General features: G+C 44.2%; 1 protein-coding gene across 2 annotated transcripts; it reads left to right on the top strand.

Annotated features, from left to right (window-relative positions):
- The first annotated feature begins 597 nt into the window (after positions 1 to 597).
- On the top strand, positions 598 to 27,787 carry LOC110525310 (hyaluronan and proteoglycan link protein 1). 2 transcript variants are annotated; one of them, XM_036979440.2, is made up of 4 exons: positions 598 to 991; positions 18,934 to 19,305; positions 24,659 to 24,961; positions 25,176 to 27,787. In XM_036979440.2, the coding sequence occupies exons 1-4, from the start codon at positions 892 to 894 to the stop codon at positions 25,463 to 25,465; spliced, it is 1,065 nt and encodes a 354-aa protein (XP_036835335.2). In that variant the 5' UTR covers positions 598 to 891; the 3' UTR covers positions 25,466 to 27,787. The 2 variants fall into 2 exon arrangements, with proteins under 2 accessions (XP_036835335.2, XP_036835336.2); XM_036979441.2 differs by having other exon boundaries at positions 676 to 991; positions 18,934 to 19,284.

The raw sequence follows: 27,787 nt of genomic DNA, 5'->3' as shown, positions 1-27,787 counted from the left end.
TTCTTTGTTCAGTGGACTAAGTCCTGGAGGTGTTTCTTTGTTCAGTGGACTAAGTCCTGGGGGTGTTTCTTTGTTCAGTGGACTAAGTCCTGGAGGTGTTTCTTTGTTCAGTGGACTAAGTCCTGGAGGTGTTTCTTTGTTCAGTTCATTAAGTCCTGGAGGTGTTTCTTTGTTCAGTGGACTAAGTCCTGGAGGTGTTTCTTTGTTCAGTTCATTAAGTCCTGGAGGTGTTTCTTTGTTCAGTGGACTAAGTACTGGGGGTGTTTCTTTGTTCAGTGCATTAAGTCCTGGGGGTGTTTCTTTGTTCAGTACATTAAGTCCTGGGGGTGTTTCTTTGTTCAGTGAACTAAGTCCTGGAGGTGTTTCTTTGTTCATTGGCCTACGTCCTGGAGGTTTTTTTTGTTCAGTGGACTAAGGACCGGAGGTGTTTCTTTGTTCAGTGTCCTAAGTCCTGGGGGTGTCATATCAACAAAGGGGACAATTTGAGGGCAATATAGTTTACCTCTTCTGCCCCTCTGAGAGGCCAAAGTGAAGGAACATAACGTTGTGGGGAGGTTGAGGAGAGTTGTTCATAAATGACGTGGCTGAGTGAAGCCTATACAGAGCTATGTCAAGCCAGAGCGATGGGGAGGGGGAGTGGTCTCAGCCATGCTGGGCTACAATAAAAGAGACCTCATATCTGAGGAGTCCAAACTGTCCAGTAGCACCACCGGTGGCTGCTGTTCCAGGGTTACTGGCACATCTCATAAAAGAAAGAAAATAAAGAAAATAAAGAAAACAAACAAAGAGCTTTTGATTCTGATTCCTTTGTTACCTTGCTAATTAGTGTGATTTTTATTTTTGCATTTCCAGTGAAGAGGCCCCTTGGTGTGAAAAAAAAAGAAAGAGAAAATGATCACCATGCTTTGCACCGTTTTTCTTTCCCTGACCCTGGCCTGCAGTGTGTACAGCGAGACCAACAGCCCTGCTTCTCCACCAGCCTACACAGCAAGTAAGATTCTCTCTCTGTGTGTGTGTGTGTGTGTGTGTGTGTGTGTGTGTGTGTGTGTGTGTGTGTGTGTGTGTGTGTGTGTGTGTGTGTGTGTGTGTGTGTGTGTGTGTGTGTGTGTGGGTGCAGGGGTGTGTATGTAGTGTCTGTACATGTGTGTGTGCTATGGGGCCTCAGTAAAGTGGTACCATAGACTTATAACAGCAGGGTAATTGTAGTGGTTGGTAATAGAAGCCTCTCTGGGCTGTCATACTCAGTCTGACTCACCATGCTGGCCACTGGCTGAGCACAAATCAGCCTGTCACTCACAAGGGCTCACTGTCCACACGTCACAATCTACTAGTTTTACACTGCATATTTGGACAAAACTATTATTTTCAGAATTTAAATGTGGACCAAACCCTCCTTTTTACTCTGAAAATTAGTCACTGTTTCCATTGTTCAAAATATTATTATTAGTATACCTTTATTTCAACAAGGAACACAGACTGAGGCCAAGGTCTCTTTTACAGCTGGTCCCTGCGTATACATGTTTACACATACAGTTTAGGTACAATGAATAAAAAAAACTAAACATTACAAACAAAACGATCACAGATAACACACCAAAAATACAGCTACAGATTACATTTACACTAAGGTTATTCTACTAACAGCACAAGAACTTGCATTACCCGAAGCAGTTGCAAGCAATACAAAAATAAAAATGCTCCAATAAATGTTTAAAATGAGCAAGGGGGACAAGAGTCTCAAGTTTAAGTTTAGTCTGCAGGCTATTCCATAGGCAAGGAGCGTAACAGGAAAAGGCAGCCATACCCAACTCTGTGGAAGTCACATGGGCCTCAAGTGTAATCCATGCTTGAAACCTGGTTTTAGGAATTCTAATTCTAATATTGATGAGTGATGATAAATAAGAAGGTAGCTTATTCAGAAGTGCTTTATAGACAAACACGAGAGCATGTTGTTCTCGTCTCATGGACAGCGAAGTCCAACCCACATTTTGATATTAAACACAGTGGTGAGTTCTGTAGCTAGCACCCGTAATAAACCTAAGTGCAATATGATAAGTAGCATCCAGCGATTTAAGTGTTAATGTCGTAGCATGAATGTAAATAATCCCCATAATCCATAACAGACATAAAAGTAGCTTCCACAATTTGTCTTCTATTTGTAGAGGACAAACATGTCCTGTTTCTATAGAGGAAGTCTAGCTTGATTTTGAGCTGTTTACAAAGTTCGTCAATATGCATTTTACAAATGGACTTATAGGTCAGAATTTGTCAAAATTGTGTTCTGATAAACTGCAGCTATGTGCTTATTATGTCTACAATCAGACCACTTGTTATTTTCTTTCCCACACTGCATTCCTATTAGGAGAGAGTGAGAACGGGGAAATTGGAACAGCACTTTTTCAGACTGCACCTGCTCCAGCTACATCCTTAAGTATTATTTGAAATAGCACCTGTAGTTTAAGTCAAATACTGTGGGATATCTTACTGCCAAATGCAATAGTCAAATACCACTAGAAACACATTGATCTAGCTCAAACCAGAGTCTCAATGGACAAGGTTAAGAGTAGTATGAAATGTAATTTCTTCAGTCTGTCAGGCTGACTCAGGGGATATGAGCAGTAGCACGGCAGACAGAGAACCACGGCCAAGTAGGAAAAAGGCACTTTCTCAGAATCTGTAGATGAGATATTGTCCTGTCTGTGCAAAAGTTTGTTCTACTCATGTGGGCTGATGATGTCAGAAATGTGTGTGTGTGTGTGTGTGTGTGTGTGTGTGTGTGTGTGTGTGTGTGTGTGTGTAGCCCCATGATGTCATAACCTTGGCTCTGGCCGGCACCCAGTCCAAATCTATACAGTAGATCTTTATTCTAACACTATGGAAAAAAAGCCTTAATGTACACTTATGCCAGGGGCATTGCCTGCTCCACTGACTCACCAAGGCCTCTGAGCCTGTGGGAATCCTTAGTGGTACATGCACAGGGTTAAGATTAAAAGCCACAGTAAAACATATAGAGCTGAACTCTAGCCAAATGACTCTCCCTTTCCCACTGAGGTAATGGTCTGTTAACTGGAGATTTTTGGGGGCTGGTGCTTAGACAGGACTGGGGATTGGACAGGGCTGGGGTTTGGATAGGGCTGGGGCTTGGACAGGGCTGGGGCTTGGACAGGGCTGGGGCTTGGACAGAGCTGGGGCTTGGACAGGGCTGGGGCTTGGACAGGGCTGGGGATTGGACAGAGCTGGGGCTTGGACAGAGCTGGGGCTTGGACAGGGCTGGGGATTGGACATGGCTGGGGCTTGGACAGAGCTGGGGCTTGGACAGAGCTGGGGCTTGGACAGGACTGGGGATTGGACAGAGCTGGGGCTTGGACAGGGCTGGGGCTTGGACAGGGCTGGGGATTGGACAGAGCTGGGGCTTGGACAGAGCTGGGGCTTGGACAGGGCTGGGGCTTGGACAGGGCTGGGGATTGGACAGAGCTGGGGCTTGGACAGAGCTGGGGCTTGGACAGGGCTGGGGATTGGACATGGCTGGGGTTTGGATAGGGCTGGGGCTTGGACAGGGCTGGGCATTGGACTGGACTGGGGATTGGACTTAAGTAGGGTTTTGTTGGAACTGGGCCTGGGATGGGACTTATACAGGGTTGGGGGTGAGGTTGTGGCTTTGACGTAGTTGGTGCCTGGGAAGGGGCTTGGGCTCGGGCTTGTTTGGGAGGTTGGTGCTGTGTCAGGAGGGGGCTGTGATGCTGTTACAGCAAGTGAAGTTTAATGTGAAAGTTTAAAGTAACTGTCCAGTTTTTCCACATTTCTATGAAATATGACCTATAATTACTTAAAATATGAGTGAAAATGTTTCCTTTCCCAAAAGTATAATGAACTATTTTAAAAAGCAGATTTTCTGTGTTGTAATGATACGGGCCGACCCCAACAACAGAATGGTGTGGACATATACGGTCATTAAAAATATTATTGCGAGTAGACCGCTGATTGGCCATCTCAGCCAATGAGGCACGAGACATCATTCTCTATGAGGAAATATCAAGCATTTTTTAAATCGTCTATTTGAGATACAAGTTTGAGCTGTTTTTTAATAAATGTTTTATTTATGCTTTGGCCACAAATACCAGTATAGGATGAGTCAACAACATTATTTGGGTATGAGTTAAGAGAATATTAACTTTGAAACGGGAGCTTTTCACTGAACAATTACTTCAAGACAGGTCTGATTTATAAGGCGATGGCAACAGCCATGGTGACATCATAGTACCATTCCCAGAGTATGTGTGTGTTTAAGAGAGTTGAGGTGTGTATGTGTGTGCATGTGTTCGTACACACCTGTGTCCGTGTATATGAGAGTGAGTGCACGTTTTTTGGGCACGTGCGGGGGTGTGTGTGTAGGCGTGTACCTTGGTCACAGCTGCCTGTTAACTAGATCTCCCTGTTGTCTGAGGAGCATAGCTGCAGAGCTGCAGGATGTTGTAAAGGATAGCATGTCTAGCTGGTCGGGGTGGGTGTGGTTTTACACTGGATGACACACATGTAGTTACAGCTGTGTAACATACTCTCTGTATACATACTGTTGCTCCTTCAATGTCTCAAAGACCACAGTAAAACTAAGTTAATGAACACTAGGTTAGGATAACATTATGAAGTGCCTGTAGACTCTAAACATGTATGTCACATGGCAACGTTGGACCATTATGATGTTACTGTCAATGTATTACTCTCTCAGATACAGCTGTTTTCAATCACTCAGTACTATTACATTTTACGGAGTGAGAGAGAATTGTATATGATCGTAAAATGGCAGTAGGTCATGGCTACCACGGTACTTTTTATTGTCATGCACATGTGGTCATTTACTTATTCTCTTTCCTCTTTTTCATTCAACCCCCACCCTCAAAACCCTTAGTTCTAAGGGCCCGGGGCTGGGTTTCTACCAGGCTAACATGTGGATGGTCATACCCAGATCATTGAACTATTTTATTTAACATTTTTGGACCCCTATAGGTACAAAAAATAAATGAGAAAAACCTATTTGATGAAGCATTGAATTTGGCCTTATTGCTGTTAGCCCCGTAGAAACACACTGAAGATGGAGCAGACGGAGAAGGACACGTTACGACATGTATCATGTTTATCTTAACTTTTTTTGTACAGTAAGTTCATACTATTACCACATATGACTGCGAAGCACTTCTGGACATCAGATTGCCAGTTACTAATCCTTAATTTCGACTTCAACAAGAGTCTTCTGTCATAGAGACTTGAAAGCTGCTATATTATATGTCTTACTGGTGAAAAGTGGCTGGATGATGAAGCTATGCACGTAGTACTCAGTGGATTCTCCATCCAGTGGCAGGATCGGTCGGTGGATTTAGGGAAATCGAAAGGAGAATAAGTGTGTTTTTTTAAATAAATAACAACTGGTGTGCTACTTCCAGTGCAAGGAAATCTCTAGCTTTGGCTCACCTGATACCATCCTACTGCAACAACCCTCACACGGCAGCCCCTCAGGGGTGTGTGCTTAGTCCCCTACTGTACTCCTTGTTCACCAACAACTGTGTGGTCGCACACGACTCCAACACCATCATCAAGTTTGCTGATAACACAATGTTGATAGGCCTGATCATCGATGGCGATTAGTCAGCCTACAGAGAGGAGGTCAGCGATTTAGCGGTGTGGTGCCAGGACAACAACGTCTCCCTCAACGTCAGTAAGACCAAAGAGCTGATCGTGGACTATATGAGAAAGTAGCCTCCCGAGTGGTGCAGAGGTCTAAGGCACTGCAGTGCTTGAGGCGTCACTACAGATCCTGGTTTGATCCCGGTCTGTGTCGCAGCTGGCCGCGACCGAGAGGCCCATAAGGTGACGTACAATTGGCCCAGCGTCATCCGGGTCATGGGAAGGTTGGTGCCTCTTTAATTTGCTCTAAATCTCTCTGCATCTCTGTCTCTTCCTCTATTTGAGAGATGAGAGAGGCCTGTAATTTTCATCATAGGTACACTACAACTACGACAGACAAAGTGAGAAAAAAAATCCAGAAAATCACATTGTAGGATTTTTAATGAATTTATTTGCAAATTATGGTGGAAATAAGTATTTGGTCAATAACAAAAGTTTATCTCAATACTTTGTTATATATCCTTTGTTGGCAATGACAGAGGTCAAATGTTTTCTGTAAGTCTTCACAAGGTTTTCACACACTGTTGCTGGTATTTTGGCCCATTCCTCCATGCAGATCTCCTCTAGAGCAGTGATGTTTTGGACCCACTGGATTTGTAAATTATAAGTGAAAAAATCTGTCTGTAAACAATTGTTGGAAAAATTACTTGTGTTATGCACAAAGTAGATGTCCTAACCGACTTGCAATTGTTGGAAAAATTACTTGTGTTATGCACAAAGTAGATGTCCTAACCGACTTGCCAAAACTATAGTTTGTTAACAAGAAATTTGTGGAGTGGTTGAAATACGAGTTTTAATGACTCCAACCTAAGTGTATGTAAACTTCCGACTTCAACTGTATCTACCTCAAGTACCTCATACCTCTTCACATTGATCTGTTTTTTGTACTCCTTGTATATAGCTCCATTCTTGTGTATTTTATTTTATTCCTATTTTATTCCTCTTACTCAGCATGGAAAAGTTTGTAAGCAAGAATTTCACTATAAAGTCTACACCAGTTGTATTCGGCGCAAGTGATAAATACAATTTGATTTGAATAACAGATTCATACATGGAAAGAAAGATGGGTGTCATAGAGAAAAACAGAGAACACCATCATATTCGTGAGAGTCTCGTCTTTCCATCGAGGGGCCATATTCATTTGTACAATTCAGATGTTTTTTGGAGAAGACCAAACAGTGCTGTAGCTCTGCCACCTCCCACAGACAGATTTTGATGGGGATTGTTTTATTATGCTATTTCGATTAGTAAATAAGTGGGGGGGAAATGGTTGGTAATGGTTTCATGACATTTTTGTATATGTTACATTGACATTTTAGTCATTGAGCAGATGCTCTTATCAAAAGCGACTTAAAGGAGCAATAAGTGTTACGTGCTTTGCTCAAGGGCACGTTGACAGATTTTTCACCTAGTCGGCTCAGGGATTTGAACAAGCAACCTTTCCGTTTCTTGCCCAACGCTCTTAACTGCTTGGCTACCTGCCACCCCAATTAGGGGGAACCCTTGACCCCAAACAAATAGCCCTGTGTAAATAAGCTAAGGCTTGATATACACTGAGTGTACAAAATATTAGGAACACCTTCCTGATATTGAGTTGCACTCGCTTTCCCCCTCAGAACAGCCTCAATTCGACGGGGCATGGACTCTACCAGGTGTCGAAGGTGTTTCACAGGGACGCTGGGGTTATGCACGCCTGGTGCTTTTGATGAGGAGCCATTGTGTCATTCTATAGCAGAAGTGGGATAAACTCTTTGGCGTGCGTTTGGTGGGTAATGAGGGGAGGGGTGAAGGAAAGAGTGGTTGGATTTAGGGCTATAGGGGAAGATTAAATGTGTAAGGCAGCCCCACTACTAATCATTAAATCAGTCTACAGGATAGCTTGCAACTGATAATGTATAGGCCATGCTAGTAAATCCAGCCACGCGTCGACTATGTGCTCTGTGTGCATAGAAGAATTGGGTTGAGGTGGGAAACAGGGGTGGAGGAAGAGGGGTGGGGGTGGGGAGATGACTGAACCGGGAGGCAGTTAACCTGGAGTGCCTGGTAGTGATTCTTGCATCCATGTTGAAAAGTATTTTCCCGTTGAAGAGCCAGTGGAACCGTTTTCAAGTCATGGCTTTGGTATTGCTCAAGAAGCCCGCGGTTGTACGACACTCTGAGTGAGCCTCCGCCAGACAGATGTGGAACAGAACCCAAGAGAGATACAAAAGAGGAAGAAAAATAGAGGAAGAGACAGATGTAGAGAGATTTAGAGCAAATTAAAGAGCCACCAGGAGATAGTCAGGCACAGAAGGAGAGGGAGGAAGGGATACTGGCTAGGATGCCACTGGGGACACCAGTTAGTACTGACATAATTTGATCTATCACTCAAAAAGGGACTTAGTTTTTACCAAATGCTGCCGATTATTTCTCCAGACATATTCTGCTCAAAGGGAAGGGGATGTGAAAAGTCTGCTTTGCATCAAATCAAAGTTTATTGGTCATGTACACAGTTTGGCAGATGTTATAGCAGGTGCAGTGAAGTGCTTATGTTTCTAGCGGCAACAATGCAGCAATATCTAGCGATACAATAACAATACACACCTAATCCAAAAGTTAATCCAAAAAGAACAAGAAATGAAGACCTATCAGAACCAGGTTGGTGGAATGTTAATGTTGGTGTCACCTTAATTGGGGAGAACTAAGTGGAATGGTAGCTAATACATCAAACACATGGTTTGCATGGTTTCCATCTGTCTGATGTCATTCCATTTGCTCCATTCCAGCCATTATCATGAGCTGTCCTCCCCTCAGCATCCTCCACTACAGCAATATCAGAACAAGCAATGTCAGCAGAGGTGTGATACCCATAGGGGGCACAGGGGCATGTGCCAACAGATATGTCCTGTTTAAAAATATATATACACCAAGTGTAGAAAACATTAAGGACACCATGACATAGATTACCCATGTGAATCCAGGTGAAAGCTATGATCCCTTAATGATGTCACTTGTTAAATCCATTTCAATCAGTGTAGATGAAGGGGACGAGGCAGGTTAAAGAGGGATTTTTAAGCTTTGAGCCAGTCGAGACATGGGTTGTGTATGTGTGCCATTCAGAGGGTGAATGGGCAAGAAACAATATTTAAGTGCCATTGAACGAGGTATGGCAGTGGGTGCCAAGCACACCGGTTTGTGTAAAGAACTGCAACGCTGCTGGGTTTTTCACACTCAACAGTTTCCAGTGTGTATCAAAAATGGTCCACCACCCAAAGGACATCCAGACAACTTGACATAACTGTGGGAAGTATTGAATTCAACATGGGCCAGCATCCCTGTGTAACGTTTTTGATACCTTGTAGTCCATGCACCCGACAAATTGAGGCTGTTCTGAGGGCAAAAGAGGGGGTTCCTTGGCTGAGATGAACCTGCCATAAGAACAACAGTCTCCACAGCACTTCACCAATCTGGGCATTATGGGAGAGAGGCCAGAAGGAAGGCACTTTGGCCTGAATAAAAAGCGCTATGTCTGGAGTAAACCAGACACGTCTCATCACCCGTCTAACACCATCAGTACCGTAAAGCATGGTGGTGGCAACATCATGATATGGGGATGCTTTTAAGGAGCAGGGACTGGGAGGCAGGTAAGGATAGAAGGAACAATTAATGGAGCCAAATACAGGCAAATCCTTGATGAGAACTTGATTCAGAGTGCAAACTACCTGAGACTTGGGCAAAGATTTATGTTCCAACAGGACAATGACCCCAAGCATACAGACAAAGCAATGCTGGAAGGCTTCAGAACAAGAATGTGAAAGTCCATGAGTGGCCCAGCCAAAGCTGACTTGAATCCCACTGAAAATCTCCCCCATCTAATTTAACAGAGCTTGAGAAAAGCTGTGAGGAATAATGGGAGGAAATCCCCAAATCCAGATGTACAAAACAGATACAGACATACCCAAGATGACTCAAAGCTGTAATTGCCGCCAAAGGTGTCTTGACAAAGTATTGACTCAGGGATGTACATGAGATATTTCTGTATTTCCTTTTCAATACACTTGCAAAAATGTCTAAAAACATATATTTAAAAAAAAAATATTTAATATATTTTGAATTCAGGCCGTAACACAACAAAATGTGGAATAAGTCAAAATACATGACACAAGTAATTTTTCCAATAATTGTTTACAAACAGATTATTTTACTTATAATACCCTGTATCACAATTTCAGAGGGTCAAATGTTTACATACACTAAGTTGACTGTGCCTTTAAACAGCTAGGAAAATTCCAGAAAATGATGTCATGTGTTTAGAAGCTTCCGATAGGCTACTTGACATCATTTGAGTCAATTGGAGGTGTACCTGTGGATGTATTTCAAGGCCTACCTTCAAACTCAATCATGGGAAAATCAAAATAAATCAGTCAAGGTCTAGTTCATCCTTGGGAGCAATTTGCAAATGACTGAAAGTACCATGTTCATCTGTACAAACAATAATACACAAGAATAAACACCATGGGGCCACGCAGCTGTCATACCGCTCAGGAAGGAGACGTGTTCTGTCTCCTAGAGATGAACATACTTTGGTGCAAAAAGTGGAAACCAATCCCAGAACAGCAGTAAAGGACCTTGTGAAGATGCTGGAGGAAACAGGTACAAAAGTATCTATATCCACAGTAAAACGAGTCCTATATCGACGTAACCTGAAAGGCCACTCAGCAAGGAAGAAGCACCTGCTCCAAAACCGCCATAAAAAAGCCAGACTACAGTTTGCAACTGCACATGGGGACGAAGATCATAGTTTTTAAAGAAATGTCCTCTGGTCTGATGAAACAAAAATAGAACTGTAGAACTGAGGATTGCAAGCTGAAGAACACCCTCCCAACCGTGAAACACGGGGGTGGCAGCATCATGTTGTGGGGGTGCTTTGCTGCAGGAGGGACTGGTGCACTTCACAAAATAGATGGCGTCATGAGAAAGGAAAAGTCAGGAAGTTAAAGCTTGGTCTCAAATGGGTCTTCCAAATGGACAATGACCCCAAGCATACTTCCAAAGTTGTGGCGAAATGGCTTAAGGACAACAAAGTCAAGGTATTGGAGTGGCCATCACAAAGCCCTGACCTCAATCCCATAGAAGATTTGTGGGCAGTACTGATAAAGCATGTGCGAGCAAGGAGGACTAGCAACCTGACTCGGTTACACCAGCTCTGTCAGGAGGAATGGGCCAAAATTCACCCAACTTATTGTGGGAAGCTTGTGGAAGGCTACCTGAAACATTTTACCCAAGTTAAACGATTTAAAGGCAATGATACCAAATTCTAATAAATCATTCTCTCTACTATTATTCTGACATTTCACAATCTTAAAATAAAGTGTTGATCCTAACTGACCTAAGTCAGGGAATGTTTATTAGGATTATAAGTCAGAAACTTTGAAAAACTGAGTTTAAATGTATTTGGCTAAGGTGTATGTAAACTTCAGACTTCAACTCTATCTTTGGCTAGCGAGTGTATTTAAGAAGAGAATGATGTGTGGTGACCATTGACTGCTCTGTCTGGCCCAGGGTGCTGTATTTCCTGGGAATCTTGCCACGTCTTTATTGATTGGGGCTACACCAGTGGTGAGGGGGTCATGGACCAAGTGCATCCATCATGCCTTGGCATGGGCTTAGAGAGATGTGTGTAGGCAACCACTAGCTGGAATCCCCACAAAGCACCACTCTCATGAAGACTTAACAGAGGTCAGGGAGATTGTGGGAACTCACATGGAGTGACTAATAGCACCTACTTCTCTGAACTGAAGGGTAGCATGACTAATTGCACCTACCTATCTGAATTGAAGGGTGGCATGACTAATAGTACCTACCTCTCTGAACTGAAAGGTGGCATGACTAATAACACCTAACTCTCTGAACTGAAGGGTAGCCTAATTAGGAGGGAGCCCCGGAAGAAGGGAGGGATGGAGGGAATAGTTGTCACCTTTTTCTGTAAACTGATGAATGGAAGACTTTGGTTCCTGCCCTGGTGGGATGCCCAACATTTTTTTTACATAAGTCACCTGGGCCGGATGAAAGATAGCCAGCTCGGGGGCCAGAGCTGGCGGTGGTATACAGTTTGGTAACTGCCAGAACTGGCGGTGGTATACAGTTTGGTAACTGCCAGAGCTGGCGGTGGTATACAGTTTGGTTACTGCCAGAGCTGGCGGTGGTATACAGTTTGGTAACTGCCTGAGCTGGCGGTGGTATACAGTTTGGTAACTGCCAGAGCTGGCGGTGGTACACAGTTTGGTAACTGCCAGAGCTGGCGGTGGTATACAGTTTGGTAACTGCCAGAGCTGGCGGTGGTATACAGTTTGGTAACTGCCAGAGCTGGCGGTGGTATACAGTTTGGTAACTGCCAGAGCTGGCGGTGGTATACAGTTTGGTAACTGCCAGAGCTGGCGGTGGTATACAGTTTGGTTACTGCCAGAGCTGGCGGTGGTATACAGTTTGGTAACTGCCAGAGCTGGCGGTGGTATACAGTTTGGTAACTGCCAGAGCTGGCGGTGGTATACAGTTTGGCTACTGCCAGAGCTGGCGGTGGTATACAGTTTGGTAACTGCCAGAGCTGGCGGTGGTATACAGTTTGGTAACTGCCAGAGCTGGCGGTGGTATACAGTTTGGTTACTTCCAGAGCTGGCGGTGGTATACAGTTTGGTAACTGCCAGAGCTGGCGGTGGTATACAGTTTGGTAACTGCCAGAGCTGGCGGTGGTATACAGTTTGGTAACTGCCAGAGCAGGCGATGGTATACATTTTGGTTACTGCCAGAGCTGGCGGTGGTATACAGTTTGGTAACTGCCAGAGCTGGCGGTGGTATACAGTTTGGTAACTGCCAGAGCTGGCGGTGGTATACAGTTTGGTAACTGCCAGAGCTGGCGGTGGTATACAGTTTGGTAACTGCCAGAGCTGGCGGTGGTATACAGTTTGGTAACTGCCAGAGCTGGCGGTGGTATACAGTTTGGTAACTGCCAGAGCTGGCGGTGGTTTACAGTTTGGTAACTGCCAGAGCTGGCGGTGGTATACAGTTTGGTTACTGCCAGAGCTGGCGGTGGTATACAGTTTGGTAACTGCCAGAGCTGCCGGTGGTACACAGTTTGGTAACTGCCAGAGCTGGCGGTGGTATACAGTTTGGTTACTGCCAGAGCTGGCGGTGGTATACAGTTTGGTAACTGCCAGAGCTGGCGGTGGTATACAGTTTGGTAACTGCCAGAGCTGGCGGTGGTATACAGTTTGGTAACTGCCAGAGCTGGCGGTGGTATACAGTTTGGTAACTGCCAGAGCTGGCGGTGGTATACAGTTTGGTAACTGCCAGAGCTGGCGGTGGTATACAGTTTGGTAACTGCCAGAGCTGGTTGTGGTATACAGGTTGGTTACTGCCAGAGCTGGCGGTGGTATACAGTTTGGTAACTGCCAGAGCTGGCGGTGGTATACAGTTTGGTAACTGCCAGAGCTGGCGGTGGTATACAGTTTGGTAACTGCCAGAGCTGGCGGTGGTTTACAGTTTGGTAACTGCCAGAGCTGGCGGTGGTATACAGTTTGGTTACTGCCAGAGCTGGCGGTGGTATACAGTTTGGTAACTGCCAGAGCTGCCGGTGGTACACAGTTTGGTAACTGCCAGAGCTGGCGGTGGTATACAGTTTGGTTACTGCCAGAGCTGGCGGTGGTATACAGTTTGGTAACTGCCAGAGCTGGCGGTGGTATACAGTTTGGTAACTGCCAGAGCTGGCGGTGGTATACAGTTTGGTAACTGCCAGAGCTGGCGGTGGTATACAGTTTGGTAACTGCCAGAGCTGGCGGTGGTATACAGTTTGGTAACTGCCAGAGCTGGCGGTGGTATACAGTTTGGTAACTGCCAGAGCTGGTTGTGGTATACAGGTTGGTTACTGCCAGAGCTGGCGGTGGTATACAGTTTGGTAACTGCCAGAGCTGGCGGTGGTATACAGTTTGGTTACTGCCAGAGCTGGCGGTGGTATACAGTTTGGTTACTGCCAGAGCTGGCGGTGGTATACAGTTTGGTAACTGCCAGAGCTGGCGGTGGTATACAGTTTGGTAACTGCCAGAGCTGGCGGTGGTATACAGTTTGGTAACTGCCAGAGCTGGCGGTGGTATACAGTTTGGTAACTGCCAGAGCTGGCGGTGGTATACAGTTTGTAACTGGCAGAGCTGGCGGTGGTATACAGTTTGGTAACTGCCAGAGCTGGCGGTGGTATACAGTTTGGTAACTGCCAGAGCTGGCGGTGGTATACAGTTTGGTAACTGCCAGAGCTGGCGGTGGTATACAGTTTGGTTACTGTCAGAGCTGGCGGTGGTATACAGTTTGGTAACTGCCAGAGCTGGCGGTGGTATACAGTTTGGTAACTGCCAGAGCTGATGGTGTTATACAGTTTGCCAGAGCTGGCTGTGGTATACAGTTTGACAACTGCCAGAGCAGCAGGTGGTATACAGTTTGATAACTGCCAGAGCTCAAATCAAATCAAATCAAATCAAATTGTATTTGTCACATACACATGGTTAGCAGATGTTATTGCGAGTGTAGCAGAATGCTTTTGCTTCTAGTTCCGACAATGCAGTAATAACCAACAAGTAATCTAACTAACAATTCCAAAACTACTGTCTTATACACACAAGTGTAGGGGGATAAAGAATATGTACATAAAGATATATGAATGAGTGATGGTACAGAGCGGCATAGGCAAGATACAGTAGATGGTATCGAGTACAGTATATACATATGAGATGAGTATGTAAACAAAGTGGCATAGTTAAAGTGGCTAGTGATACATGTATTACATAGGGATGCAGTAGATGATATAGAGGCCTTCCTGTAACATCGGGTGGTGTAGGTGTCCTGGAGGGAAGGTAGTTTGCCCCCGGTGATGCGTTGTGCAGACCTCACTACCCTCTGGAGAGCCTTACGGTTGTTGGCGGAGCAGTTGCCGTACCAGGCGGTGATACAGCCCGCCAGGATGCTCTCGATTGTGCATCTGTAGAAGTTTGTGAGTGCTTCAACCCTCCTGAGGTTGAAGACGCGCTGCTGCGCCTTCTTCACGATGCTGTCTGTGTGGGTGGACCAATTCAGTTTGTCTGTGATGTGTATGCCGAGGAACTTAAAACATACTACCCTCTCCACTACTGTTCCATCGATGTGGATAGGGGGGGTGTTCCCTCTGCTGTTTCCTGAAGTCCACAATCATCTCCTTAGTTTTGTTGACGTTGAGTGTGAGGTTATTTTCCTGACACCACACTCCGAGGGCCCTCACCTCCTCCCTGTAGGCCGTCTCGTCATTGTTGGTAATCAAGCCTACCGCTGTTGTGTCGTCCGCAAACTTGAGGATTGAGTTGGAGGCGTGCGTGGCCACGCAGTCGTGGGTGAACAGGGAGTACAGGAGAGGGCTCAGAACGCACCCTTGTTGGCCCCAGTGTTGAGGATCAGCGGGGTGGAGATGTTGTTGCCTACCCTCACCACCTGGGGGCGGCCCGTCAGGAAGTCCAGTAACCAGTTGCACAGGGCTGGGTCGAGACCCAGGGTCTCGAGCTTGATGACGAGCTGGCTGATGGTGTTATACAGATTGGTGAAAGCCAGAGCTGGCGGTGGTATACAGTTTGGTTACTGCCAGAGCTGGCGGTGGTATACAGTTTGGTAACTGCCAGAGCTGGCGGTGGTATACAGTTTGGTAACTGCCAGAGCTGGCGGTGGTATACAGTTTGGTAACTGCCAGAGCTGGCGGTGGTATACAGTTTGGTAACTGCCAGAGCTGGCGGTGGTATACAGTTTGGTAACTGCCAGAGCTGGCGGTGGTATACAGTTTAGTAACTGCCAGAGCTGGCGGTGGTATACAGTTTGGTATCTGCCAGAGCTGGCAGTGGTATACAGTTTGGTAACTGCCAGAGCTGGCAGTGGTATACAGTTTGGTAACTACCAGAGCTGGCGGTGGTATACAGTTTGGTAACTGCCAGAGCTAGCGGTGGTATACAGTTTGGTAACTGCCAGAGCTGGCGGTGGTATACAGTTTGGTAACTGCCAGAGCTGGTTGTGGTATACAGGTTGGTTACTGCCAGAGCTGGCGGTGGTATACAGTTTGGTAACTGCCAGAGCTGGCGGTGGTATACAGTTTGGTTACTGCCAGAGCTGGCAGTGGTATACAGTTTGGTTACTGCCAGAGCTGGCGGTGGTATACAGTTTGGTAACTGCCAGAGCTGGCGGTGGTATACAGTTTGGTAACTGCCAGAGCTGGCGGTGGTATACAGTTTGGTAACTGCCAGAGCTGGCGGTGGTATACAGTTTGGTTACTGCCAGAGCTGGCGGTGGTATACAGTTTGGTAACTGCCAGAGCTGGCGGTGGTATACAGTTTGGTAACTGCCAGAGCTGGCGGTGGTATACAGTTTGGTAACTGCCAGAGCTGGCGGTGGTATACAGTTTGGTAACTGCCAGAGCTGGCGGTGGTATACAGTTTGGTTACTGTCAGAGCTGGCGGTGGTATACAGTTTGGTAACTGCCAGAGCTGGCGGTGGTATACAGTTTGGTAACTGCCAGAGCTGATGGTGTTATACAGTTTGCCAGAGCTGGCTGTGGTATACAGTTTGACAACTGCCAGAGCAGCAGGTGGTATACAGTTTGATAACTGCCAGAGCTCAAATCAAATCAAATCAAATCAAATTGTATTTGTCACATACACATGGTTAGCAGATGTTATTGCGAGTGTAGCAGAATGCTTTTGCTTCTAGTTCCGACAATGCAGTAATAACCAACAAGTAATCTAACTAACAATTCCAAAACTACTGTCTTATACACACAAGTGTAGGGGGATAAAGAATATGTACATAAAGATATATGAATGAGTGATGGTACAGAGCGGGGGTGTTCCCTCTGCTGTTTCCTGAAGTCCACAATCATCTCCTTAGTTTTGTTGACGTTGAGTGTGAGGTTATTTTCCTGACACCACACTCCGAGGGCCCTCACCTCCTCCCTGTAGGCCGTCTCGTCATTGTTGGTAATCAAGCCTACCACTGTTGTGTCGTCCGCAAACTTGAGGATTGAGTTGGAGGCGTGCGTGGCCACGCAGTCGTGGGTGAACAGGGAGTACAGGAGAGGGCTCAGAACGCACCCTTGTTGGCCCCAGTGTTGAGGATCAGCGGGGTGGAGATGTTGTTGCCTACCCTCACCACCTGGGGGCGGCCCGTCAGGAAGTCCAGTAACCAGTTGCACAGGGCTGGGTCGAGACCCAGGGTCTCGAGCTTGATGACGAGCTGGCTGATGGTGTTATACAGATTGGTGAAAGCCAGAGCTGGCAGTGGTATACAGTTTGGTGAAAGCCAGAGCAGCAGGTGGTATACAGTTTTGTGTAAGCCAGAGCAGCAGGTGGTGTACAGTTTTGTGTAAGCCAGAGCAGCAGGTGGTGTTATACAGTTTGTTGAAAGCCAGAGCAGCAGGTGGTATACAGTTTGGTGAAAGCCAGAGCTGATAGTGGTATACAGTTTGATAACTGCCAGAGCTGATGGTGTTATACAGTTTGGTGAAAGCCAGAGCAGCAGGTTGTATACAGTTTGGTGAAAGCCAGAGCTGGTGGTGTTATACAGTTTGGTGAAAGCCAGAGCAGCAGGTGGTATACAGTTTGGTGAAAGCCAGAGCTGGTGGTGTTATACAGTTTGGTGAAAGCCAGAGCAGCAGGTGGTATACAGTTTGGTGAAAGCCAGAGCTGCAGGTGTTATACAGTTTGGTGAAAGCCAGAGCTGGCGGTGGTATACAGTTTGATAACTGCCAGAGCTGGTGGTGTTATACAGTTTGGTGAAAGCCAGAGCAGCAGGTGGTATACAGTTTGGTGAAAGCCAGAGCTGGTGGTGTTATACAGTTTGGTGAAAGCCAGAGCAGCAGGTGGTATACAGTTTGGTGAAAGCCAGATTAGCAGGTGGTATACAGTTTGGTGAAAGCCAGAGCTGGCAGTGGTATACAGTTTGGTGAAAGCCAGAGCAGCAGGTGGTTTACCGTTTGGTGAAAGCCAGAGAAGCAGGTGTTATACAGTTTGGTGAAAGGCAGAGCTGGTGGTGTTATACAGTTTGGTGAAAGCTAAAGCAGCAGGTGGTATACAGTTTGGTGAAAGCCAGATTAGCAGGTGGTATACAGTTTGGTGAAAGAATGAGCAGCAGGTGGTATACATTTTGGTGAAAGCCAGAGCAGCAGGTGGTATACAGTTTGGTGAAAGCCAGATTAGCAGGTGGTATACAGTTTGGTGAAAGAATGAGCAGCAGGTGGTATACAGTTTGGTGAAAGCCAGAGCAGCAGGTGGTATACAGTTTGGTGAAAGCCAGAGCAGCAGGTGGTATACAGTTTGGTGAAAGCCAGTGGCTGGTGATTTTCTCCAGAGGCGGGAGACTGGCTGGTGCCCCAAAGTGGAATCTAGTCAGGACTAGAGGCCCACTTTGATGATAGAGCTTACTGGACCCAACAGAAAGGCGTGTGTGTGTGTGTGTGTGTGTGTGTGTGTGTGTGTGTGTGTGTGTGTGTGTGTGTGTGTGTTTCTGTGCATATGTTTTATAACACAGAAACACCATAAATTATTCAAATAATAAGCCTACAGTATATAGTGTGACCCAATTGTGTAACAAGCAATATGTTACCTACTGCACGACCCAGATTGTGCTAAGGAATCTTTGGTGACAGTCAGTTTCACGCTGGTACACCCCTACCACAAGACACTGTACAGATAAGCTTATACTGTAAAGTCCATTTAAACTGCCCCCCATTCCCCTACTCAACCACTAGTGCCAGGAACATGGAATATTGCTCTGCAAATTATAGCAAGGGACAGAGCCATGCCACAATGGGAAAGAGGTTTTGAGACAAACAGTCTGAAGTTCCCATAGCTATATTAACATTGTTCAACTCCAAGCCACAGTCATTATGGGTTTTAAAAAGTGGTTTATAGGCAATGTAGAGAGGTGCATTTTTCAGAGATCCTTGAATACTTTTTTGCTTGCCAACCAACCACATGCAAAGCCACAATTCATGTGGGCCATCTTTATTCTGGTACACTTGAATGTCCTCGAACGTCAATCATTAATACATATGCATAAACCCATTACTCACTCAAAACATTACCAGACATGTCAGTCTGCTTTTTGGAAGCGGTCCTTTCTGAACTGACACCAGTAATTAATACATTGTTCAGTATTCTACCCTGTTGTCCAGATGCCTTATTGAATCCTAACACACTATACATCTTCTCTTGTCTTTCACAGAGACTGAACTAGGTGATCAGAACCGGGTGTTTGCCAGCCGTGGCTCCAACGTCACTCTACCATGCCGGCTCCACCGCCAGCATGGGATGTCCTTCGGCAGCGTGGGCATGAGAATCAAGTGGACCAAGCTGTCTGCAGACGAGTCTCTGGAGGAGGATGTGCTAGTGTCCATGGGCTTCCACAAAAAGAGCTACGACAGCTTCCAGGGTCGCGTCCACCTGCAGGAAGCCGACGATGACGACGCCTCGCTGGTCCTTAGCGACGTGTCCCTAGATGACGTGGGAAAGTTCCGTTGTGAGGTCATTGATGGCATTGATGATGTCATCCATGAGGTTACCTTGGAGGTGCAAGGTAGTGTAGGCTACAGCGATGGTAAATCCTTCTCTCTTTACTTCTGCCCCCGGCTCTGCGATGGGCATCATCTCATCACATCATCCCACATTTCCTCATCACTCCCCACCATTTTATCTTGTCTTTTTTGTCTTTATGTTGTGGTTATACTTTACACCGTAAATAGAGAGGAGTTTTTCAAGACCAAGTAGCCTGACCTGCAGGGGGAAAAAGTATTTTGCATTTTAGCAGACACTCTTATCAAGAGTGACTTACAGGAGCAGTTAGTGTTAAGTGCCTTGCGCAAGGGCACATCGGCATATATTTATTTTTTTACCTAGTCGGCTCTGGGATTTGAACCAGCGACCTTTCGGTTACTGACCCAACGCTCTTAAGCCGCCCTAGTCCTACCCATGAACTACTGTCTGGTGGAAATGAATGGTTTAAAGACCAGAGCCAAGAAATCTCTTTCACGGACTGGCTGTTCCCTTATTTTCAACACCTTACCACCACATTATTGATTTCTTTGCAGAGAGACAAAAGACGAAAGAGCTGACATCTTTTGTTCATTTATTCAGATCTTGTGCTGAATACATTCACACAGTCTAACACTGCAGTAAACTTAAACACATTTTCCAACTGAACTAATACCACTCCACATCTATCCAGACATCCTCATTACTTATACCATTTGTATAATGATGAAATGAGTCCTGTTCTTCCTTTTAATATGTGGCACAAATACAACCACATGGCAAATTATCTATCGGTAAAAGTGAGTCAGCCTAAATGCATTCAATACTATTATATGGTCCTCGTTCCTATTTGGGCCAAGACCGCCAAGAACGCCTGAGCAAATTTGGGTCTTGGGTAAGAAAAGGGATCTTTAACAGAGAGAAGCTAGTTCGCCAGCCATAATGAAAACATGCTGGTACAACTAGCCATTGTTAACATCGGAACAAAATAGTCCAATAAAAAGCCTTAATGTTGATTGTGATTTTTCTTCAAAGTACCGGTAATCAAATCAAAATGTTATTCTGTTTGCGGCTGTGCACATATGACAATCCAGCACTCGGGTACTTAGGCTACGATGGGATGCAGGGTTTTGTAACAGATGTAACTACAGATGCTGATATAGCAATGCCAGGATAATCTACTGTCTTACAGGGATGGTTCTTGCTTTATCGGCTCCTAATCATTTCTTAACCATTCCCAAAGGGTAAAGAGAGAAGTGGTTGATTTATCTTGGGATAAACAGGCAGTGGTCAAATGTCACCCTCTCTGTTAGCTACAGTAGCAGTGACACAAAGCAGAGATGGGGGTTAAATGCAGATGTCTTACTCAGGCCGTTTACAATTGAAAGAAATTAAGGGGTGGCTCTCCCTTAGGCATCAATACAATAGCATCGGGGTCTGGTCTACTTAGTTCATTGACTGTACATGAACCAGATAAAATGAGGGAGTGGAATGTCTCTCTTCCTCTTACATCTCTGACACAAAGAACATTAATGAAGGCTGAAGAAGTGATGTTGAGGTCAAATTCTGTGCTCTCCAAGAACATGTCAACAATCACTAAAGCCTGATGATAACCACCTTCCCCTCAGGATTTTCACATTTATAAGGGATTACATTTGGGTGAAGGCCGCACAAATAAAATATTTAACAGGACAATAGAGGAGTGGACCAGCAAAGTCTGAGTCAAAGGACTTACTTCTATTACAAAACCATCACACTCAAGGTGCTGTTTTACAGCTGTTAATTACATAACTGAACCACCCAATGATTGACACCAGAAGTTCCATTTGTACTTTGTATTATAGTGCATTCAGGTTGTTTTGGCCTAACATACTTACATACATACTTAAATACATAGATCTTAATGTGAGCCAGATTGCTACAGCAGGAAAATAATCCTGCAGCAACAGGAAATGTGAATTTTTATGTGGATTATAATTAATAGACATTTTTGTAGGAGTTGACACATTTTTCGTAAGGGTATATCAAGTCTGAAATTTCAAAGAAGAAATTACAAACTTCTGAGGCCTTTTAAACCTCAAATACACTACACGTTTTAGATTTCCTGCATTGCAGGAAATATCTCAAGCCACAGGGAGATCAAATCAAGGTCATGCATCTGTAGCTTGGCAGTTGCAGCCTAATTAACATGAACAGCTTGTCTGGTAAAAGAGCAGAGATCACACCTAGCTTGCGTGAGATGAATCTCCCTTCCCTGCTGAGGGGCAGACAGCCACGAAGTTAGATAGTTAGCGAAGTCTGGAGATTCTCTGTCTCTCTGGAGACGGCTGCTTTTTTAACACTCACCAGGAGCCGAACGACCAAGAACGGTAATGGCTTACACTCACTAACATATACTATCAGATCGTATTTCAGAAACCCCCATTCCCTCATGACTGGTCCGGTCTAGACCCAGGACCACACACATTCTTCATCCCACTGGATGTCTGGGTCTGTAAACCAACAGTAGGAGGAGTGTGTTAAACATAAATCCAAAATCCTTTGCTCCATACACTTCCTGAAACTGGAATTACAAACATGGTGCCACTGGTTTAAAAGGAATAATGGTCAGCTTTAGAATCATATTCCTCACCTCAGTATGTAATGATGTTTTATGTGTATCTGCATGTTTACGGTATATTTATATCTACTGTATGTACAGTTGAAGTCGGAAGATTATATACACTTAGGTTGGAGTCATTAAAACTCGTTTTTCAACCACTCCACAAATTTCTTGTTAACAAACTATAGTTTTGGCAAGTCGGTTAGGACATCTACTTTGTGCATGACACAAGTAATTGTTCCAGCAATTGTTTACAGACAGATTATTTCACTTATTTCACTGTATCACAATTCCAGTGGGTCAGAAGTTTAAACACACTAAGATGACTGTGCCTTTAAACAGCTTGGAAAATTCAAGAAAATTATGTCATGGCTTTAGACAATTCTGATAGGCTAATCAACAACATTTGAGTCAATTGGAGGTGTACCTGTGGCTGTACTTCAAGGCCTACTTTCAAACTCAGTGCATCTTTGCTTGACATCATGGGAAAATCAAAAGAAATCCGCCAAGACCTCAGAAAAAAAATGGAGACCTCCACAAGTCTGGTTCATCCTTGGGAGCAATTTCCAAATGCCTGAAGGTACAAATTAATCTGTACAAACAATAGTACGCAAGTATAAACACCATGGGACCTTCATACAGCCTTCATACCGCTCAGGAAGGAGACGTATTCTATCTCCTAGAGATGAACGTACTTTGTTGCGAAAATAGCGAATCAATCCCAAAACAACAGCAAAGGACCTTGTGAAGATGCTGGAGGAAACAGTACAAAAGTATCTGTATCCACAGTAAAATTAGTGCTATATCGACATAACCTGAAAGGCCGCTCGGCAAGGAAGAAGCCACTGCTTCAAAACCACCATAAAAAAAGCCAGACTACGGTTTGCAACTGGACATGGGGAAAAATATTGTACTTTTTAGAGAAATTACCTCTGGTCTGATGAAAAAAAAAATAGAACTGTTTGGCCATAATATCGTTATGTTTGGAGGAAAAAGGGGGAGGATTGCAAGCTGAAGAACACCATCCTAATCGTGAAGCATGGGGATGGCAGCATCATGTTTTGGGGGTGCTTTGCTGCAGGAGGGACTGGTGCCCTTCACAAAATAGACGGCAAGGTAAATTATGTGGATATATTGAAGCAACATCTCAAGACATCAGTCAGGAAGTTAAAGCTTGGTCGCAAATGGGTCTTCCAGGTGGACAATGACCCCAAGCATACTTCCAAGGTTGTGGCAAAATGGCTTAAGGACAACAAAGTTAAGGTATTAGAGTGGCCATCACAAAGCCCTGACCTCAATCCTATAGAAATTGGTGGGCAGAACTGAAAAAGCGTGTGCGAGCAAGGAGGCCTACAAACGTGACTCAGTTACACCAGCTCTGTCTTGAGGAATGGACCAAAGTTCACCCAACTTATTGTGGGAAGCTTGTGGAAGGCTACCTGAAACATTTGACCCAAGTTAAACCATTTAAAGGCAATGCTACCAAATAGTAATTGAGTGTATGTAAACTTCTGACCCACTGGGTATGTGATGAAAGAAATAAAAGCTGAAATAAATAATTCTCTCTACTCTTATTCTGACATTTCACATTCGTAAAATAAGGTGTTGATCCTAACTGACCTAAAACCTAAATGTCATGAATTGTAAAAAACTGAGTTTAAATGTATTTGGCCAAAATGTATTTGGTGTATGTAAACTTCCGACTTCGACTGTATAAAGCATGGGTAACTATGCACTAGGTTTCTATCCACTGTAGTGATTACATTAAAGGATACATTCAAAATAGTACATGTCATAAAAAGGATAAAAAAAATATTTTCCACCTTGTTAAAAGAGAACAATTAATCTTCTATTATACAATGGGGGATCTAATCCTGGATGCTGATTGGTTAAATCCGCGTTCCAACCAGTGTCTATTCGTCAAGATACCGCCCGGCTAAAGCTGTGACGTTAAAATGCCTATTTACTGTTCCATCTGACTGCGCAATCTACTGTTTCATCAGACCAGCCAGGCAATTTATGAAGTTAATCTCCACTCTAAAAGGCATTTAGACATTATCTCCCATTTCTTTTAGACTAGCATTTGGTTTTCAACAGCGGAGATTTGTATAAACCTTACTGTCTGTCTCTCTCCAAATTTTGAAACGTTGTTTCAATCCTAAAATCCGGACGAGACAGACAGGCTGGCAGCTTTTTTCAGCCAGTTGAAATCATGAATCAGCATTATTTTTATGGATATAAACAAAGAATTGTCAATATGAAAATACGAAACGCAGCTAGTTTGCTGTCATTTCAGTTTCAGTTTGAAGTGATTGTGTTTGCTGTGTAGTTGGCTAGCGCTTCCGGCGAGAAAGCAAATGTTCTATGCCAGGCGATATCGTGCATCATTAGCTCATTGTTATGGATACATCCCCCCAAAAATCACTAGAAAACAGCTTAACAAACACAAATGCAGCTACTTTGCTTGTTTTCTGGCTGCACTGTTTGTCATGACTGTGTTAGCCGAAATTGGCTAGCTGGCAAGCAAGGGATAAGAACGTTAACAGCCATCATGACAACGGAACATTTAGAACGACTGGGTCACGTCCATAGATTAAGAACAAAAATAAATTAATGAAAATATTTTTTTTATCAATAATTATTTGAATATGTTGTTAACCTGTTGTATACACGTGATAATGCCCTCGAAGCCAGTTGTTTGGAGGATATATTGGCACAGTTTGCCGGGCCCTCAGCGAAACAACCCCCTTGTCAATATATCCTCCAAACACCGGCTTCGAGAGTATTTTCACTTAACCAGCTCCTTTCTCATTCCCAGGTGTGGTGTTCCCTTACTCCCCACGGCTGGGCCGATACAACCTCAACTTCCACGATGCCGAGCAGGCTTGCTTGGACCAGGACTCTGTGGTGGCCTCCTTTGACCAGCTCTACGAGGCCTGGAGGAGTGGCATGGACTGGTGCAATGCCGGCTGGCTGAACGACGGGTCCGTGCAGTACCCCGTCACCAAACCTAGAGGGCCCTGTGGAGGTGCCAACGCCAGGGCAGGCCTGAGGAACTACGGCCAGCGTGAAAAGTCCAAGAGCCACTATGATGTCTTCTGCTTCACCTCTGGCCTCAAGGGTGAGTCTGTGTTTCCTTTGTGTGGTTGTTTTCCTGTTGATCATTAAAAATGCAGTGTGTTATGTATCATTGAGACACAATTATTCAAGTAGCAGAAATAGATGGGCATACATTCCAGTAGAGCAGAGTTCATCAACATAGCTAATATACCTTTTTTAAAGTGAGGCAGAATACCCCCAACCCAAATCCTCTGTTGACTTTTGGCCGACCTCAGGTCGTCTCTACTGGCTGGTGCAACCCGACAAGCTGACCTTCACAGAGGCTGTTCAGGCGTGCCAGGATGACGGGGCTGAGATCGCCAATGTGGCCCAGATGTACGCTGCCTGGAAGCTGAACGGTTATGACCGCTGCGACTCTGGCTGGCTGGCTGACGGCAGCGTCCGCTACCCCATCTCCAGACCCCGCAGGAACTGCAGCCCAACAGAGGCGGCCGTGCGCTTTGTGGGATTCCCTGACAAGAAGCAAAAGCTCTTTGGTGTCTACTGCTTCAAGGGCCAGCAGTGAAGAGGGAATGCCAGGACTTAGCCCTGTGCACAAAACCAACTTAACCACCAAAGAAAAATAATGACAACAACACCAATAACACCAATACATGTCGGGAATTAATTCGCATGAACTAGCATGTGCTCATTTTTTTTATTCTTACAAACTATGAATATTGTAAAAACTCATTTTCATACTGCAATGACCTAAATATATTTTGTAAGCTGAAACAAGAGTTATTCCTCGTCATGTAATAACACAGCACCATGGTTGAAATTGTGACAGAGACAAAGCCTGGATGAGTTACATCATCCTCGTTTGTTTTGTCCTCCACAAATTGAGTGTGTGAAGAAATAATGATTGGAGCGTTTATGCTCTATTTGGCCAGGCAATGCTTTTGAAGTTTCAAAAAATGAAAAAAATTGTCTGTGACAAAATGCATCAGGTCTAACTAACATGCATATCAAGCAATTTAGGGACTACATTTCATTAACATAATAACCACAGTTTGACTATGGAAGTTCTGTTTTCAGTAACACTTGCACAGTAATGCTACCACAAACTACGACAGACAAAAAACAAAAACAACAACAACAACAAAATCAAATTTCAATCCCCATCTCAAGTGAATCTTCATCTAACATTTGACAAAGGAGATTCAAGTCAGCAAGCTAACTTTCCTGTATGTCCTGAAACGATAAACCACACCCATAGAAAAAATGGTTCCAAAAGGGTTCTTTGGCTGTCCCCATAGGAGAACCCTTTTTTGGTTCCAGGTAGAACCATTTTTAGTTCTAGGTAGAACTATTTTGTGTTCAATGTAGAACTCTATGGGGAAAGGGTTCTACGTGGAACCCAATAGGGTTCTTCCTGGAACCAAAAATGGATCTTCAAAGTGTTCTCCTATGGGACAGCTGAAGAATCATTTTAGGTTCTAGATGGCACCTTTTTATCTAAGAGTGTATTGTTCCAAAGTTTTTAAAAGTTTCAGAAAAATGTGTCTACTCATAGAACCTTGTCCCTTCACTTTGCAAGTGTTACTTTAATAATGCATGTCTCTCCTCAACATCTAAATACTCCCCCCTCTTACTAAGAAACCTCCGGGGTGCTTTTCAACTTTATGAACTGTGATCCGATCTTTTAACATTTCTGTTTAAAGCATAGCATGAATGTATGTGTCCCGGACTGTCACTCCTCTTCATAGATAGTTTAGATCAATAGATCTAAGTCATAAGTCATACTGAGCAATTATTGTAACTAATATAACCTGTTTTGTTATTCTTTACAAAGTGTTTGTATTGCCTTTTTCTAATGTTATTTTTATGTCACTATGTGTGGCATATTGCTTCGGCAAATTGTTTTTAAGAATTTTTTTGTAACTCTTTTGAGAGAATCTTAATATGTACTCCCCACACTTGCCCCTCACCCAAACCTTACTTAGTGTACAGTATTATATTGGACAAAATTCTCAGATTGAAATCGCTACAATTCCTAGGTATAATTTCAGCTAAATTTCAGTGAAGGAAAAATCTCAACGTACTATAGTGTTGATTGTACGGCATCACATAAGAGGCATCCACTTTGAGAGTTTCCAATTGGAGAAAAAAAAACGTAAACAATGTTGAACAGTTTTTGTCTTCAAATCAATGAAACGCAGGGTCTGACTTAAATCCTGACTCGAAGAAGTTGGTCCAGTCCAGTCCAGTCCAAAAAATCACAAAGTATTTGCTACCAATTTTAACTCAGACTTGAGATTAGCCTCTTCTGAAGTTAATACTGGAACGATAATATCCAAGGGCAGTAACCAGATTAATTGTATATAAAGTGCATATAAAGTGGTAAATAAAGAGAGTGATTAGAAATACCACGTGACTTCTATGTCTCCATATTATGTTAAATGTTTTAGTGTTCCCTCAGCATTACAACACTAAAATGGACCCATTGGATAAGCAGGAGGTTGACACCTGAGATGTGTGTTGACTATAGCCATAACCACTAGCCTAGTGGAGACAATATTGGTCAGTAAAACTGAATATACAAATGGAGAAGGTGATCTTTATTTTCTTTTTGTGTTGCATTTAGGCTTACCTTTCTCTCACTCTCCTAGATGGCATTGACACAGTAGCATGTGGTTATTTGATTGAACCTGGTTTACTAACTGCAGTCACATAAAAAAGAAACAGACTTTTCTAAAGCATGATACACATAATTGGTGTTTTTCACATTTGTGTTACCTTTGTATGTACACATCCCTTGGTGGAGGTGTTTTTTGTTTTCTAATGCCATTTACCATTTTGAACATAAGACCAAACTGAAAATAAAGACTTGGTAATAAACTTTTGA

Source organism: Oncorhynchus mykiss, chromosome 6, assembly GCF_057628025.1.
Source record: "Oncorhynchus mykiss isolate SJ-2025 chromosome 6, ASM5762802v1, whole genome shotgun sequence".
In the NCBI taxonomy this organism is placed as follows: domain Eukaryota; kingdom Metazoa; phylum Chordata; class Actinopteri; order Salmoniformes; family Salmonidae; genus Oncorhynchus; species Oncorhynchus mykiss.
Note: the sequence above shows the minus strand (reverse complement) of the source record. Positions and strands in the feature narration are given on the sequence as shown.

Bases quoted from the DNA above. Each gene is read 5' to 3' on its own strand.
- LOC110525310 (XM_036979440.2), top strand. From the start codon at position 892: ATGATCACCATGCTTTGCACCGTTTTTCTTTCCCTGACCCTGGCCTGC. The intron at 992-18,933 runs GTAAGATTCTCT...TGTCTTTCACAG, and splicing joins TCCACCAGCCTACACAGCAA to AGACTGAACTAGGTGATCAG. The intron at 19,306-24,658 runs GTAAATCCTTCT...TCTCATTCCCAG, and splicing joins TAGTGTAGGCTACAGCGATG to GTGTGGTGTTCCCTTACTCC.